Source organism: Panicum virgatum, chromosome 9N (assembly GCF_016808335.1).
Source record: "Panicum virgatum strain AP13 chromosome 9N, P.virgatum_v5, whole genome shotgun sequence".
Lineage (NCBI taxonomy): Eukaryota > Viridiplantae > Streptophyta > Magnoliopsida > Poales > Poaceae > Panicum > Panicum virgatum.
Window position 1 is genome coordinate 59,392,710 of NC_053153.1, and position 17,195 is coordinate 59,409,904.

At 53.9% G+C, this 17,195-nt stretch overlaps 1 protein-coding gene across 1 annotated transcript; it reads left to right on the forward strand.

Moving 5' to 3' along the window:
* The first annotated feature begins 339 nt into the window (after nucleotides 1-339).
* LOC120689185 (uncharacterized PE-PGRS family protein PE_PGRS54-like) lies at nucleotides 340-1,334 on the forward strand. The gene is made up of 2 exons (XM_039971507.1): nucleotides 340-624; nucleotides 717-1,334. The coding sequence occupies exons 1-2, from the start codon at nucleotides 340-342 to the stop codon at nucleotides 1,332-1,334; spliced, it is 903 nt and encodes a 300-aa protein (XP_039827441.1).
* The last annotated feature ends 15,861 nt before the right edge of the window (nucleotides 1,335-17,195 follow it).

The window sequence follows — 17,195 nt, forward strand, 5'->3', positions numbered from 1 at the left end:
GCGAAGGAGACCACTACTAGGAAGAGGGAGATGAGGGAAAACCACGACAAGGCGTGCGCCAGAGTGCGGAGGGAGGGCCTCTAGCCGCCGCCCACGCCTGAGTCCACTGAGAAGGAGGATTCGTTGACTGGCGGGGTCGATTTCTCAGAGTCGGATTACTTCGAGGTGGCGAGTCCCCCCCCCCCCCCCGGCCCAGCGAGGGGCTGGCGTCGAGGCCTCGACGATGACGCTGGGCGAGAGGAGGCTCGCGCCAGCAACACTCATAGTGACACCCGCAGTGAGGGCAGAGCGGAGGTCGCCCATGCTGGCGGTGGGGTAGAGGTCTCCCGCGCCGGCCGCATGAAGGGATTCACCCACGCCGGCGACGGGACAGAGGTCGCATGCGCCAGTGACGGGTGGGAGATCACCCGCGCCAGCGGCGACGACGGGAAGGCGGACGCCTGCATCCGTGACACCGGCAGGTGGCATGACATCCGCGGCGAGTACGGAGATGCCAGAGCAGACGGCCCCGAGGGTTCAGGTCGACCCGAGGGCAACGCACCCAGGCCAGTCGTCAGGAGGCGTCGGCGTACCGCGGGCCCGGAGGAGTGGCAAGGGCAAGCGCAGCCTGAGTTCTCTGTCGGAGTAAGAGGTTTTGAATCCATTTTTCGCACTTGTTCATTTGATTCCTCGGTCCCGCTGACTTCGGTGTTCTCTCCCCCTTTGTCCAACTACAGGGCCACCTCCAAGGGTCCGGTGCGCCTTGCGCCGACCAAGGCCCTCAAGTTCGGGGCGAGTGCGACGCCGCATTCGGCGCTGCAGCCCCGACCGGAGGGGACCAGCCCCTTGAGGCGGAGGCCGCTAAGCTCCAAGAGGCGATGGCTTGGGGGGCCCAGTCGGCCCAGCAGACCCGAGCGCAGGAGAGCGGGAACGATGCCGGTCAGAGCAGCGCAGCGGCGGCCACTCGGGCCGACACCGAGGAGGTATCCGGCCGGGGCGGCGCGGGAAATGCCGCCCGGCCTGATGTTGAAGTCGAGCCCAGCCATGGCGATGCGAATGACGCCACTCGGACGAAGACGGGGGACGATGCCGGCCGAGGCGTCGCAGGTGATGCCGCTCAGCCGGGAGCAGGAGGTGGAGGGATTGGTGGGGACGCGCAGGAGCGTCCCACCAGCCGAGAAGAGGGAGAGACCCTCGCCCCTGGGCCCTCGGGGGCTGGGGGTAAGGGCGCCACGGTAGCGGCGATGGCGCCAACATCGCCAGTGGTGGAAGAGACCCTCGTCCCAGAGCCCACGAAGGCCGGGGACGAAGGCGCCGGAGACCGTGGTGCCAGTGGTGGAGTTGCCGCTGAGTGAGGAGTATGGGGAGTCGGACGATATCGACCCGGCCACCGCGGCTAGCGCCGCCGTCCGGATCGCCGAGTTCGTCTCGGCCTCCAAGGGTGTGTTCGGCGCGTTGACGTCCGAGGGGCCCAGTCATGGGGCTAACTATGTGATTGTTCAGTCCGGGGTCCCCTCGGATTTTGACCATGCTACGCAGGAAGAAGGTGGCGACTGACGAGCGCATATTATCCCCTCGGATTTCACCCACGCCGAACGGGAAGAGGGTGACGCCTGGCGAGCACATATGGCCATCGGGGCCTAGATCGAGGAGGACCTCTCCCGGGCTCTAAATCTCTTTTCTCGAGTGAATCGCGATGTCAACAGTGTGAGTGCCCTATTTGCCTATTTTCGATTTCGTGCATATGATATCCACTCACATTTCTTCATCTACAACAGCTTATGTCCATGTTGCGGGACAAGAGCGACAGGCTAATGCGGCTGTACTCCAGGGTGCATTGGCTTGATTCGTCCAATGCCACCTTGGTCACGCAGCTGAACGAGACCAATGCTCGAGCCCACCAGGTGACACCCTTGGAGCGCGTGGATCCATGGGCTGAACGCGAGCTGGCCCGAGCTAACAGCGAGTGCGACGTGCAGCGAGCCGCGGCTGACCAGAAGGCCCAGGTGCATGAGGCCGAGCTGTGGCGAGCTAGAGCGGCGCTGGAGTAGAGGGATCAAGCGCTCGAGGTGAAGGAGACCGAGCTCCAGCATAAGGAGGCCGAGCTCCAGGGCAAGGAGGCCAAGCTCCAACCCGAGAAAGCGGCCGTCGCCACGCTCACCACGACCCTTGCTGAGAAGGACGCAACGCTTGCGGAGAAGGAGGTGGCCGTTTGGAACGCAGAGGCCGCCCTCAAGGAGAAGGAGACCTCCTTGTCCACGCTTCAGGACGCCGCACGGGCTCAGCTGGAGGATGTGCAAGGGTCTATCACGGGTAAGTGTCCGAGATTCCATTTAGCTTGATTCTAGTTTGCCGCAACTTATCTCCGTTCCCTCATTTAGAGCTGAAGAAAGCGGTGGTCGATGAGACCGCGGCGAAGGAAGCCGCCCAGATCGTGCTCACGGCAACGCAGGTTGAGCACGCAGACCTGGAGCAGACCGCCGTGGCCATGTGCCAAGAACTCGAGGGGGAGGGAGCCTCGTCCGGTAGCTCGGTGGCCAGCCGCCTGTGATCGCTGGGCGGTCGGGTGGCCGAGCGCATCAAGAGTGCCTTCCGCCTCGGCGTCCAGAGGACCCTCGGCGTGGCTTTGACGCATTACGATATGGCCCTCGTGCGGTAGGTCATTGCGCCCGACGTCGACGGGGATGCCGCAGCGGTTGTTATGGATGAGGTCGACGCCGCCGTCGAGGGCTTCGCCGCTACCTTGTCAAAAAAGCTTGAGGATGACGTCCTCCCCCTAGCCGAAGTCGACACTACTGAGGATCCTCAGGGGAGAGAAGGCAACCTGTAGAGGTCTTGGGCCGTGGAGCCCGTGTAAATGAGTCAGTACTTTGTCGTAATTATATTTCTAGGCAAGAAAACTAGTTGATATGTATTGACAGTGTGGCCAATCGAGGCTTTATGTGTTCGAGCCCTCGTTATCTTTACTTTGTTTTCGTATTCTCATATGCATCTTAGATAGGTCTTAGCGAGGAAGTTTGCGTTCATAAGCGACTTAGGCGTGGGGAGGTGAGTGGGGATGCTATATCCCGGAGGCGTAGGTGGTCCCGCGGCTCGGCCGATCCCATTCCGTAGTCGTTTATGTCTTGCGTCGGCCTTTTTGAGTCTGCGAGAAGTTTAGGTACGGAAATTTTTCGAAAAAACATTGGCGTTTTTGGGGACGTTCGGGGGTTCTCCCCGTAGTAACCCCCGAGGGAGGCTTGGCTTTGCCGAGGGCAAAGTCAAGCCTACCTTAATGTTCGTGCGCGTCCGAGCCCCGAGGGTTCGGAAGGTTCCCAAAAAATAAATAAGTAAAGCATACTCTTTATTGCTTCGAGAAACTTAAATACAAGTACAAACTATGTACAAATAGCTTGGAATTTCAAGGATAGAAGCGACGTAGCTGCTGAATGTTCCAAGCATTGGTGAACACTTTGTCATTTTCATTAGCTAGCTTGTACGTGCCAGGCTTGAGTACTTCAGCGATGATGTACGGGCCCTCCCATGGCGGTGAGAGCTTGTGGCGTCCTCTGTTGTCTTGTCGAAGCCTCAGCACCAGATCCCCTTTATTGAGGTCTCGGCACCGAACACTCTGCGCTTGATATCTTCGCAAGGATTGCTGATAACATGCTGAGTGTAGGAGCGCCACATCTCGAGCTTCGTCCACTTGGTCTAATGAATTTTCGCGGGCTTGCTGATTTTGCTGCTCCTGGTAGGCCTTGAGCCTTGGCGACCCGTACTCCAAATCCGTGGGGAGGACGGCCTCGACGCCATAGACGAGGAAGAACAGGGTGAAGCCCGTGGCTCTACTCGGGGTCGTTCTCAGGCTCCAAATAACCGAGGGTAGCTCTGTGAGCCACCTTCGGCCAAACTTGTTCAACTTGTTGAAGATCCTTAGCTTGAGGCCTTGCAGGATCATGCCATTGGCACGCTCCACCTGGCCATTTGTCTGTGGGTGTGCCACAGCTGACCAATCCACGCGTATGTGATAGTTGTCGCAGAATGCCAAGAATTTCTTGCCCGTGAACTGGGTGCCGTTGTCGGTGATGATCGAGTTCGGAACCCCGAACCTGAAGACTATGTCGGTGAAGAATAGCACGGCTTGCTCGGATCTGATTTTGCCGATGGGTCGAGCCACGATCCACTTGGAGAACTTGCCGATTGCTACCAATAAGTGGCTGAAGCCCATGGGCGCCTTCTGTAGTCGGTCAACGAGGTCCAATCCCCACACGGCGAATGGCCATGTGAGGGGGAAGGTCTGTAGAGTGTGAGCCAGGAGGTGTGTCTTCCGGGCGTAGAACTGGTAGCCCTCGCAGGTCCGCACGACATCGGTGGCGTCGGCGACCGCAGTGGGCCAGTAAAAGGCCTATCGAAATGCGTTGCCCATGAGGGTGCGCGGCGCAGCGTGGTGACCGCAGATGCCGGCGTAGATGTCTCGAATTAGTTCCTTGCCCTCGGGGATAGGAATGCTGCGTTGCAGAATGCTCGAGGGACTGTGCTTGTACAGCTCGTCATCGATCAAGACGAAGGACTTGGCCCGCCTGGCGCTGTACCGTGCCTGAGCGCGGTCCAAGGGTAGGACCCCTCGGATCATCCAGTCGAGGTACTGGGTACGCCAGTCTCGTGGAGTTGGGGCCTCGTCAATCTCCTCTTCAGCCTCGTCTACCGAGGAGGTCTCGATGTCAGTGTCCATGGCCTCGGGCTCCTCCATCGAGGGGTCTTTGGCTGATGGCTCCACGGTCGCAGCCCCCGAGGGCTCGGGCGCCGCTCCATTGGCTTCCGCAGGGTTCTTGAAGTCGACGGACGGCTTGATGAGGTCGTGGGCGAAGATGTTCGGGGGAACGGTGGTCCGCCCGGACGCAATCTTGGCCAGTTCGTCCGCTTCCTCGTTGTACTTGCACGCGATGTGGTTGAGCTCGAGCCCATCAAACTTGTCCTCGAGGCGACGTACTGCATTGCAGTACGCCTCCATCTTCTCATTGTGGCAGCTGGCCTCCTTCATCACCTGATCGATGACGAGTTGGGACTCTCCCCGGACGTCGAGGCGCTTGATGCCGAGTTCGATGACGATGCGGAGGCCGCTGAGGAGGGCCTCGTACTCCGCCATGTTGTTAGACGTCGGGAAGTGCAAGCGTACCACAAAGCGCATGTGCTCTCCGAGGGGTGAGACCAAAAGCAGGCCCACGCCTGCGCCGGTCTTTATCACAGACCCGTCGAAGTACATGAGCCAGCACTCGGCTTGAATCTGAGGTGGGGGCAGCTGAGTGTCGGTCCACTCAGCAATAAAATCTTCCAAGATCTGGGATTTGACTGCCTTGTGAGGGGCATAGATGAGAGTTTCTCCCATCAACTCCACCGACCACTTGGCAATCCTACCCGTGACCTCCCGGTTGTGGACTATCTCCCCAAGGGGGAAAGATGAGACCACGGTGACGGGATGGGCCACGAAGTAGTGGCGCAGCTTGCGCTGAACCAAGATTACTGCGTAGAGCAGCTTCTGGATCTGTGGATACCGCGTCTTGGTTTCGGACAGTACTTCACTGATGAAGTACACCAGCCTTTGGACGGGCAAGGCATGCCCCTCCTCTTGTCGTTCCACAACAATGGTCGTGCTGACGACTTGAGTCGTGGCTGCCACGTATAGATAGAGGGGCTCGCTGTCCATCAGTGGTGTTAAGATTGGAGCACTTGTGAGCGACGCCTTGAGTTTGTCGAGGGCCTCTTGGGCCTCGGGGGTCCACGAAAAGCGTTCGGATTTTCTCAGGAGCAGATACAGAGACAAGCCTTTCTCACCGAGGCGTGAGATGAATCGACTGAGGGCTGCTAGGCAGCCCATGACCTTCTGCACCCCCTTTGGGTCTCGGATCAGTCCCATCCGAGTGATGTCCGAGACTTTCTCAGGTTGGGTTCGATGCCTCGCTGGGAGACGATGAAGCCCAAGAGCATCCCTCGAGGGACTCCGAACACACACTTCTCGGGGTTAAGCTTTACCCCTTTGGCCCTAAGGCAACCGAATGCGATCCTGAGATCGGCTACCAGGTCGTCCTCCTTCCGGGATTTTACGACGATGTCGTCGACATATGCCTCTACGGTTCGCCCTATATGATCCTTAAACACATGGAGCATACATCGCTAGTACATAGCTCTGGCGTTTCTAAGGCCAAAGGGCATCGTGACGTAGCAGTAAATGCTGAAAGGGGTGATAAATGAAGTCGTGAGCTGGTCGGACTCTTTCATTTTTATTTGGTGATGACCGGAATATGCATCGAGAAAGGATAAAAGTTTGCACCCCGCAGTTGAATCAATGATTTGATCAATTCGTGGCAAAGGAAAGGGAACTTTAGGACATGCTTTATTTAAACTAGTATAGTCTACACACATCCTCCATTTCCCACTCTTTTTCTTAACTAGTACAGGATTAGATAGCCACTTGTGATGGAATACCTCCTTGATGAATCCGGCCTCCAAAAGCTTGTGCACCTCCTCGCTGATCGCCCGTCTCTTGAGCTCGTCGGAGCACCGCAGGCGTTGCTTGACCGGCTTGGAGTTCGGCAGGATATCAAGGGAGTGCTCGGCGACCTCCCTCAGAATTCCAGGCATGTCCGAGGGGCTCCACGCGAAGATGTCATCGTTGGCGCGGAGAAAGTCAACGAGCAGCACTTCCTATTTGCTGTCAAGGGTAGCGCTGATTTTCAGCGCCTTGCCGTCAGGGGTCTTTGGGTCGAGGGGGACGTCCTTGGTACCCTCGGCAGGCTCGAAGTTGCCCGCATGCCGCTGCTTGAAGTCCATGGCCTCCTCGGCCATCTCCTGCAGCTACGGGCGAGGGCTTCGTCGAGCGCCAGAGCCTCGACATGCTCAACGCACTCGACGTCGCACTCGTAGGCGTGTTCGAACAAGGAGCCGATGGTGATGACACCCTTCGGGCCCGGCATCTTCATCTTGAGGTAGGTGTAGTTGGGGATCGCCATGAACTTGGCGTAGCATGGACGCCCAAGGATAGCGTGGTACGCCCCCCGGAACCCCACCACCTCAAAGGTGAGGACCTCCTTGCGGAAGTTGGCCACCGTGCCGAAGCAGACGGGCAGGTCGATCTGGCCAAGGGGTTGGACTCGCTTCCCCAGCGCAACACTGTGGAACGGCGACTTGCTGGGGCGGAGCTTGTCCAAGCTGATCCCCATGAGAGATTAAGGAAAGAAAAGTTCTAGTGTCAAAGGGCCATAAAAAGGGTTTCGCTCCTAGGGACACGTCCTACGGCCAACCTACGGCTCTGATACTACCTAAAGCGTCCCCTCATAAGAGAAGACTTAAATGTGATACAAACATCAGTCCCAGGAGGCTGATGACACATTTATTACATCAGATGGTTCATTACCGTACAACTCTACGCGGTAGTGAGCAGAGAAGCGCCACTATCACGAGGATTACAACCCACACCCACACAATGATTATAAAAAGAGGGTCATCAGATTCTTGAGCCATGCGGTATCTCCTGCGGGTGACCCTAATCCACAGGCAAGGCTGGGTGCAGGACGGTACCCTACTCGACGTTGTCAGGAACGAAGTCTGGGTCTTCCTCTGTACAAATTAAGAAATGGGGTGAGTACAAACGTACTCAGCAAGTCCAATCACACCCACGGAGGGGGTATAAATAGAATATAATGCATAGGGTAAATCAAGGATAAGGCTAGATTTTGTTTTGTGGAAAGCAATATTTTATGCAGGGGTTCATTTGAAAGAAAGCATTTTCCAAAACCAGTTTTCTTGTACCGAGTAACACGAGGGGTTGATCCACACAGGATCCAATTTTAAGCTACTACCGGACTCCTCATCCGCCGTAGCACACGGCACAACTGCCGGACACATTTCCAAAACAACTCACACCAGCCCATCCCACAATAAACTCTAGTTATGTGACCACACTGTAACTCGCCCAGTACCGTGGGCACGGCTATTCGAATAGATTTTTAACTCTGCAGAGGTGTGCAACTTTAACCACAAGTGGGGTCCCGTAACTCGATCACCATAGTGTCGGTGCAGATCCCAACAAAGCCATTACCCACCTTAGCTAGACCTGACTAGCTATCACGGGACGCACCAAGGGGTCATTGACCTATCACAGAGGTTCTAACCGGGGCATAAGTCACACAGAGCTAATCCCTTCTCCTTGATCACCCGTTGCTCTCAGCTCTCCTGATGGCTATCAGATTAACTAGTGGGGTTTATGCTAAGCCGTTGCCCATACAACGGTCGAGTGGTTTGCACGATAGTGGAGTTAGGTGAGATGACACACCAACTCGGTCCTTAGTTGTGACAAGATGGATATCTCCCTTCCTTGCTCTGCCACACAGGCACAAGCACACCAAACGGCAATTCACACAGAAATGCCATCCATCCCGTCTAGACTCATCTTTCAAAAATTTCCACTTTTATCCCTTGACACACACACACACCTTTTCTTTATAAAACAAGTTGTATTGTGTATAAGATCCTAAGCGTTCTAGCAGTGATTAACGTCCAAACAACACATTCAGCCATTAATCTATGTGGTCAAGGAAATGGTATAACAAATCAAGGGATGGCTATCCAACCGTGTTTTTAGCAGGCAAATCATATGCAATTTTGTAAAACAGGCCAATAGGTTGTGTTTATAAAAACTAGGACAAAACATGCATCAAAGGGCGGGATTGAACTTGCCGTCTTCGAGTCCTTCAGGGAGGTCCTGGTGGAAGCACTGTCCTTCGGGCTCGGGGTCGCGGAACTGGTCCTCGTTCACTGGCTCGCAGTACTGCTCATCAACGGGCTCTCCTTCATTCACACCGTGGTCTACTACGCAAACAAACAAACACACAATCAAGAAAAACAAATAAAAGTTTTATCGTTGAGCTCGAATCGGAAATAATTAAGGTATGGAGTTTGGAGTAATATTGTTGAGCGATTTCCTAATGGCATGGCCAAAACTATGACATGAGAGGCGTGGTAAAGTTTCAGATCGATCTGAGATTATTTGGCGCATGAAATGATAGGTTATATAGAGGTTTAGGGGTTAAATAAAGAGTTAGGGACCTATTTGTAATTAATCTCGAGAAGGCAGGGGCCTGTTTATAATTTTTGGAAACATCAGGATCATTCTGGAAAGGTTAGGGGTCTATTTAGAATTAAGTTTATATGAGGGAAGGGTTTATTTTGAAATAGAATAGTTGAAAGGGTTTCTTTTGGAAAATGCCAATAAGGTGGAGGGGCTCTTTAACAAATAGCAGAAAGGGGAGGGGGCTATGGGCAAATATGCCCCTTTCTTCCTCCTCCCTCCACGGGAAACAGAGGAGGCGGCCATAGGGTGTCAGCGGCGGCCAATCCGGCCGTTCTGGGCCACGGCGGCGGCCGGGAACGAGGGGGAAAGGGGAAGGGAGGTGCACGGGTGTGATTCCCGTCCTCACCTCGGGTTGCGGCAGCGCGCAGAGGCGGGTCGACGGGAGTGGGCGGCGGCGGGTGGAGGAGACTGCGGCGGCGGCGCTGCGGGCTATGAAGGGAAGCTATGGCCGGCGAGCGGGGTTGTGGGGAGGGTGAGCCGCGCTGGGTGCCCTTTTATAGGCGGTTTAGGTCGGTGGGGGAGGCCGTGGCGGTGAGGTCGGGCAGTGAGCGGTGTGGGTAGAGTTAATGGTGTTTGGCTGCGTTGGCTTGTCGCGGAGCGGCGTGCGGCGGTGAGGACGTCGAGGCCGCTCACTGTGGCACGTGGAGGGGAAAGACCGAGAGCCGGGCTTGGCGCAAGCGGCGAAGCGGCGGCTCTGCGGCGGCGCTGTTGCTAGGCGACGCACGGCGCGGCGGGTGCACGTGGAGTAGTGGCTTGGCGAGCGCGGGAGGGCCCGGGAGTGGGGCGAGCGGGACCGGGGGCGGCCGGCTTCGAGCCTCAGCGGCGAGCGGCTCGGCGGGCGGCGCGCGTCAAGTGGCGCGTGCGCGCGCGTCGGCACCAGGCGAACGGCGGGCGTCGTGGCGAGCGGCACGGCACGTGGTGCGTGTGGCCGGTGTCGCGTCATGCACGACGAGCGTGTGCGTGCACGCGAGCCGAGCGGGCAGCGCCGAACGCGGTGTGCACGCGGCCTCATCTAGCTCGGCATGGGTAGAGGGAGGCTGCGGGGTGCTTGGCGCGGTGGAGTGCGTGGGCCAGGGGGGTGCGGAGCAGTGGCAGGCCGGGGAGCGTGGCCGGCGTGCGCGGTGGAGAGCTGCCCAGCAGCGCGCGAGAGGAGGAGAAAGAGGCGGCGTGCCGAGCGGCGTTCGGGGCGCGCGGCAGGGAGGAAGGAAAGGAGGAGAGAGGGGGGAGGGAAAAGAAGAAAAAAAAAGAAAATGGAGAAAAGAAAATGGGAAAAGGGAAAAAGAAAAAAAAAGAAAAGGGGAGGGGGGGAAAAGAGAAAGGGAGAGATGCGTCGGCGCCGACCGCGGCGAGCGGTCGCGCGTGGCCGACCGGCGGCCGAGCGGCGCGGGATGGGACAGCGGCGAGGAAAAAGAGGGAGGGAACGGTCGGCGGAAAGGAGATGACAGAATGTTAAATGAACTCGGGATTTGGGACGGCGGAAAAAATTCTGATTAGGACTTGGGGTTACTGAGCTCATCGATGAAAATAAATTTTAAAATTTAGCGAGTGACTTAATTAGTAAATTTTCCGGGATATCACAAACCTACCCCACTTAAATTGAATCTCGTCCTCGAGATTCGGCTGGCTCCTAAACAGATGGGGGAACTCCTTCTTCAGAGCGTCTTCGCGTTCCCACGTAGCTTCCTCAACTCCGTGTCTGCTCCACTGAACTCTGCAAATTCGTACTTCAGAATTTCTTGTCCTTCTTGTGACAGTGTCCAGAATCTTGACCGGTATCTCCTGATATCGCAAATCTGGCTGCAGATCTATTGCTTCTATTGGCACGTGTTCTGCCTCGGGTACTCTCAAACACCTTCTCAACTGCGAGACATGAAACACTGGGTGTATGTCCGACATTTCTTATGGTAGCTCTAGACGGTACGCTACTGCTCCAACTTTCTTCAGAACTCGGTACGGTCCAATGTACCGAGGGGCCAACTTTCCTTGCACCTGAAATCTTCGGGTTCCTCGAATGGGTGACACCTTGAGATAAACGAAATCCCCTGGGTTGAAGCTTATTTCCCATCTTTTCTTATCTGCGTAGCTCTTTTGCCTTGACTGGGCTGCTTTCAATTTTTCTCTAATCTCGGCAACCCTTTCTTCAGCTTCCTTTATTAGTACGGGCCTGACCAGGGCACGTTCTCCAACTTCTGACCACATCAGGGGAGTTCTGCATTTTCTCCCGTAGAGAGCTTCGAACGGTGACATGCCCAACCTTGCTTGGTAGCTGTTGTTGTATGAAAACTCGGCATAAGGTAAACTTTGTTCCCAATCCTTGCCATAGGCGAGAACACATGCTCTCAACATATCCTCCATTACCTGATTTACTCTTTCTGTTTGGCCATCCATTTGCGGGTGATAGGCGGAGCTGAAATCCAACTTGGTGCCCATGGCTTTATGCAGACTTTTCCAAAACCTAGAGATGAACTGGGTCCCTCTATCTGAAACAATTCTGCTAGGCACACCATGCAACTTTACTATGTTTTCCACATAAAGCTTTGCTAGCTTTTCTCCACTGTAATTTGTCCGTACGGGTACGAAATGAGCCGATTTAGTGAGTCGGTCCACTATTACCCATATGGAGTCATGTCCTTTCTGTGTTCTGGGCAGACCCACTACAAAATCCATTCCTATCTCGTCCCACTTCCAAACCGGGATAGGTAGGGGTTGCAACAGCCCTGCTGGCTTCTGATGTTCGGCCTCGATACTTTGACAAGTATCACAACGGGCGACAAACCGTGCAATATCCGTCTTCATCCCATTCCACCAATATTTTTGTTTCAAGTCCATATGCATTTTGGTGGATCCTGGGTGAATAGAATATGCCGAGTTGTGAGCTTCATCCATGATTATTTGTCTGAAGTCCCCTTTCTGGGGCACACAAATTCTATCTTTATACCATAAGGTTCCCCTATTATCCACCCTAAAATCTGGTGCCTTATTTTCTCCAGTCTGCCTCTGGATTTCCATCAGCCCCTTGTCCGAACCTTGTGCCTTTCTGATTCTGTCCTCTAGTGTGGATTGGACGTTCAGCACTTGGCTGGAGCCTCGAGGAACAATGTGCACATTCAATCATGCCATTTCCTCTCGCAGATGATCCTCCTTGGGTCCATAGGATTTCCGGCTTAGGGCATCAGCTACCACGTTTGCTTTTCCGGGGTGGTAATGGATTTCCAAATTATAATCCTTAACCAATTCCAGCCATCTTCTTTGCCTTAAGTTCAAATCCGGCTGGGTGAAGATATACTTCAGCCTCTTATGGTAAGTATAAATCTCGCACTTATTTCCAATCAAATAATGCCTCCAAATTTTAAATGCGTGCACTACGGCTGCAAGTTCCAGATCATGGGTTGGATAATTCTGCTCATGAGGCCTGAGCTGACGGGAAGCATATGCAACGGCTTTCCCGTCTTGCATGAGTACACAACCCAATCCTTGTCGGGATGCATCACAATAGATGACAAAATCCCGATGAATGTCCGGTAGGGTCAGCACTGGGGCGGTCGTCAATCGATTCTTCAATTCTTCAAAACTCGTCTCACATGGCTCTGTCCAGGTGAATTTCTTCTCTTTCTTGAGCAGCTCTGTCATGGGCCGGGCTATCTTGGAAAATCCTTCGATGAACCTCCGATAATACCCAGCTAATCCGAGAAAACTTCTGATCTCACTGACGTTGGTCGGTTGTTGTCAGTTGGAGACTGCTTCGACCTTCTCGGGGTCCATTGCTACTCCTTCCGCGGTCAGAATATGACCAAGGAAAGCTACTTTCTCCAGCCAGAATTCACATTTGCTGAATTTGGCATATAGCCTATGTACTCTTAATTTTTCCAGAACTACTCTCAGATGTTGCTCGTGCTCCTAGACACTCTTCGAGTAGATAAGTATGTCCTCGATGAAGACTACAAAAAACTTATCTAACTCATCCATAAATATCTTGTTCATGAGGTTCATGAAATAGGCAGGAGCATTTGTGAGTCCAAAGGACATTACAGTGAACTCAAACTGTCCGTAGCGGGTGACAAAAGTTGTATTTGGAATATCACTTTCTCTGATCTTAAGTTGAAAATATCCTGACCTCAGATCGATCTTGGAGAAGTACTTGGCCCCTTTTAACTGATCAAAAAGGTCATCGATCCTGGGGAGGGGATACTTATTCTTGATGGTTACTTCGTTCAGTGCCCGATAATCTACACACAACCTCATACTCCCATCTTTCTTCTTGACAAATAGGACTGGGGCTCCCCAAGGCGACGAGCTTGGTCTGATGAAGCCAATTCATTGTAATTCTTTTAACTGCTTCTTTAGTTCTGCCAATTCGGAGGCTGCCATCCTATAGGGTCTCTTGGCTATAGGGGCAGTTCCAGGGACAAGGTCAATAACAAACTCTATGTCCCTATCTGGTGGCATTCCAGGGAGTTCCTCCGGAAAAACATATGGGTACTCATTTACCACTGGGACTTATTCTAGGGACTTGGCTTCCATGCTAAACACCATCGGGTCTGATCCACTTACTCGGGTATGGCAGGTCACTCGTACTCCTTCCGGGTTTGTCGGGTGTACCACCTTGTCCGTACAACCTATGAGGCCATTGTGTCGGCTTAACCAGTCCATTCCAAGGATCACGTCTATCCCCTTATACTTAAGTACTAATAAGTCTGCTAAGAATTCTACCCCACTTAAATTGATCCTTACCCGTAGACAACCTAGTTGACACTTGATGTCACCTCCAGGCGTCCGGGTTATTAGGGGTGTTTTTAGTAGTACTGTAGGTATGCTGTGCTTTTCCACAAAACTCGAGGATATGAATGAGTGTGATGCTCCAGAATCAAATAATACTGTTGCAAGAGCTGAGCTGACTAGGTACTCACCGAGCACTACGCCCTGAGCTCCTTGAGCCTCTTGTGCGTTGATGTGGTTGACGCGGGCTCGTCCAAATGACTGCGGGGGCTGCCTCATCTGCTGACTGTTGTTGTTGGTGTTGTTGTTGTTGCGGATGGGCACTCGGTTGGCTCCTGACAGAACTGGCCTTGGTCCATTCACTGTATTGGAGAAGGCTGATGTAACAGGCTTGTTCTTGGCATATGGGTAGTTGGCAATGAAATGCCCTGTCTCTCGGCAGTTGAAACAGACCCTAGCATTGTTGTTGGTGGTGGTGACTTGATTGGCATTGCTCTGCGGGGCCTTCATGGTGTTCTGGCTCCGGAACTGTGTGTTAGAGGCCTGTGGGCCTGCCACTTGAGATTGAGTCCTATACTACATTGGAGCCTGATACCTTGGTGCAGTATAGCTGAAGCTTCTTGGTTTCTAGAAGCGATCCTGCTGGCGGGACTTGCTTTCCAGAAACTTGCGCTTGTTATCTTTCCTTTCATCAATTTTGACTCTTTCTATAAGAATCGCCTTGTTCATCAGTGTATTGAAATCAGGGTAGATCTGCGGAGTAAGCAAGGTCCGGAGCTCTGGGTTTAATCCTTTCTTGAACATATCCTGCTTCTTCTCATCGTCATTCACTTCTTCTGGTGCATACAGGGCCAGCTCCATGAACTGATGGGTGTACTCTTCCACCGACATGCTTCCTTGCTGAAGTGCGCGGATCTCATCCGCCTTGTGCTTCATGGTGGCCGAGGGGATATGATATCGGCGGAATTCCTTCACAAATTCCTTCCAGGTGATGGTGGAGGCATCCTCGGTGGCGGCACAGTAGTTTTCCCACCAGGCTAAGGCAGTCCCGGTGAGTTGGTGTGCTGCCAGACGGACTTTGTCTCAGTCCAGACACTCGAACGGCTCGAGCTTCCTCTAAATCACATGCAACCAATCGTCTGCATCCAAGGGGTTGCTGGATCCGGCAAAGGTGGGCGGCTTGGTCCTCAGAAAAACTGTCAGCTTGTCATTCATGGTTTGCTCTCGGGGCCGCTTGTTCACGAGAGCATTGGCCAATGTTTCCAGTATGAGGGTCTGATTGTGGATTATCTGTGCCAGGTCTCCGAGGGGTGGAGGTGGTGGCAGTGGCACTTCTCCTTGATTCTCGCCTCGGTTCTGGCTCACTTCCTGTTCATCCTGGGGAGGAACTGTCCATTAGGCTGCACTCCCGTACCAGCGACTGCGGGGTTCCGAATGCGGGAGGCCTTCATAACGCTTCGGGAAGCCATCTGTAAATTGGATAGAGTTTTTGTGAGATTGGGATTAAGTGATGTTCAAGTTGTTTAATTCGTATTTTTGAAAAGGCAGAATCTATCTTCTGCCGGTAAGCACACAACCAACAAGCACACAAACATAGCAAACAACAAGCACACACAACTTTATTACTGCCAGGGAGGGTACAACACAGGGTAAGACTAAAATGTGTACTACATGTCCGGGTACAGGTTCACCCTTCAGGGTACAACTTAAGCTAAAGGGGCTTGGGACGGTGCAACACTAGGATGGTGTCGGGCCTTCTACTCGCGGGGCGAGCCTTCTTCTGGGACGGAACATGCTTCCAGGGGAACAGACAACTCGCCCTCTTCTATGTTTCCGTTTTCCAGGGGCCGCGTAGCAGTTTCTCTTGCAGCGGTGGCGGTAGACCTTCCAGGATTCTCGGGTGGAGCTTGTGGGTTTCCTAAGAGTGGTCCCCATCCTATGACGGGCGTTCCGAGTAGAACATGGTCTTCTCCAATTGCTGGGACCGGGGTTCCACTTCTGGTCCATTCTTGCATACGCCGGTCTCGGGCTTGCCTGAGACTCTCCTGAGCAACTGCTTCACTGCTGACCGCGGCTGCGGCTCTTGCCTCGGCTTGGGCTGTTCGTACCTGTTGCAGTCTCACCGCGAGCTTTGCTTGCTCGGCTCGATGGGTCTGCTCCCTCAAAATGTTGGCTTGCTCGTCAAAGAGCTGATCCAAGGCGGCTATGTAAGTAGCCACTTGGTACAAAGGATCTTCTTCATGACGGCGCCGTTCCAGACTCCTCATTCGAGCTTCCCAAACTGGGGTTCTGATGGACAGCGGAAAGAACCTCATTGGCGTGGGGGCTAGGTGTTCTTCGAAAATCCGGCACAGGTAACGGAGTACCTTTATGATGGCCAAGGGATAGGTGTCTTGGTGCCTAAATCCCGTAGCGGTCACTCGCCAAGGCTGGATGTCGGGGTAGCGTTCACTCCTGGCGATGACCAGGATCACCCTGCAGCGGAGAGTGCCATGATGGTCGTACTCTCTGATGTAGTACCTTGGGCGTTCCATAATGCCAAGGCTCTCCAGGGCGTTGATCAACAGGCTGGGGAAGCCAAGTGCAGCTTGGCAATTGCCCTGGGTCCATCCTTCCTCAGCCATATGAAAACAAAGATAGGGTGAATAAACTTGCACAATTATTTGGGGTACACAAAGGGAGTAGATGATATTTATTATTGCAACATGGTGGGATACAGACTCCATGGATACACGATTATTAGGGCAAAGGTTCTAGCTTGGGATGCTACTCCTATCATGGGGATTCTTCCTCGATCCTGAGAGGGCGCTTCTTCAGTGGAAGACATTGATCCATCACGTCATCTTCGGTCTGAGTACCCTTATCCCAATGGGTTTCTTCGGGTTCTTCTTCTTCGGTCTGAGTGCCTACATCCCATTGGGCTTGTTCGGGTTCTTCTTCTTCTTCCTCTATCCACCCACCTATTCCTCTGCGAGCCTCATATTCTTGTAGTCGGGCTTGGAGAGTGGCTAGGGAATTCTCGGCGTGTGTGGCTCTTGTCCGTTGTTCCTCCAGTTCTGCCTCACACTCTTGCATTTGGGCTTGGAGAGCGGCTAGGGAATACTCGGTGTGTGCAGCTCTTGTCCGTTGTTCATCCAGCTCTTGGGTTGCCTTTTCTGCTCTGTGGACTTGTTGCTTCAGTTGTGCCGCTTGTTCGCGGTAGAGCTCATCCAGGCCGGTGAGATAGATGGATAGGTGGGAGACCGTATCTTCTAGGTCTTCTTCTTCTCTTCCGAGTCCTCTCATCCGGGCAATCCATGTGCGTCCTCTTCCTTCAGTAGGAGGGAAAAATCCCATAGGAGTCTGCCGAAGATGGTGCTTGTAGATCACACGCAGACGTCGGAGGGCTTTACGG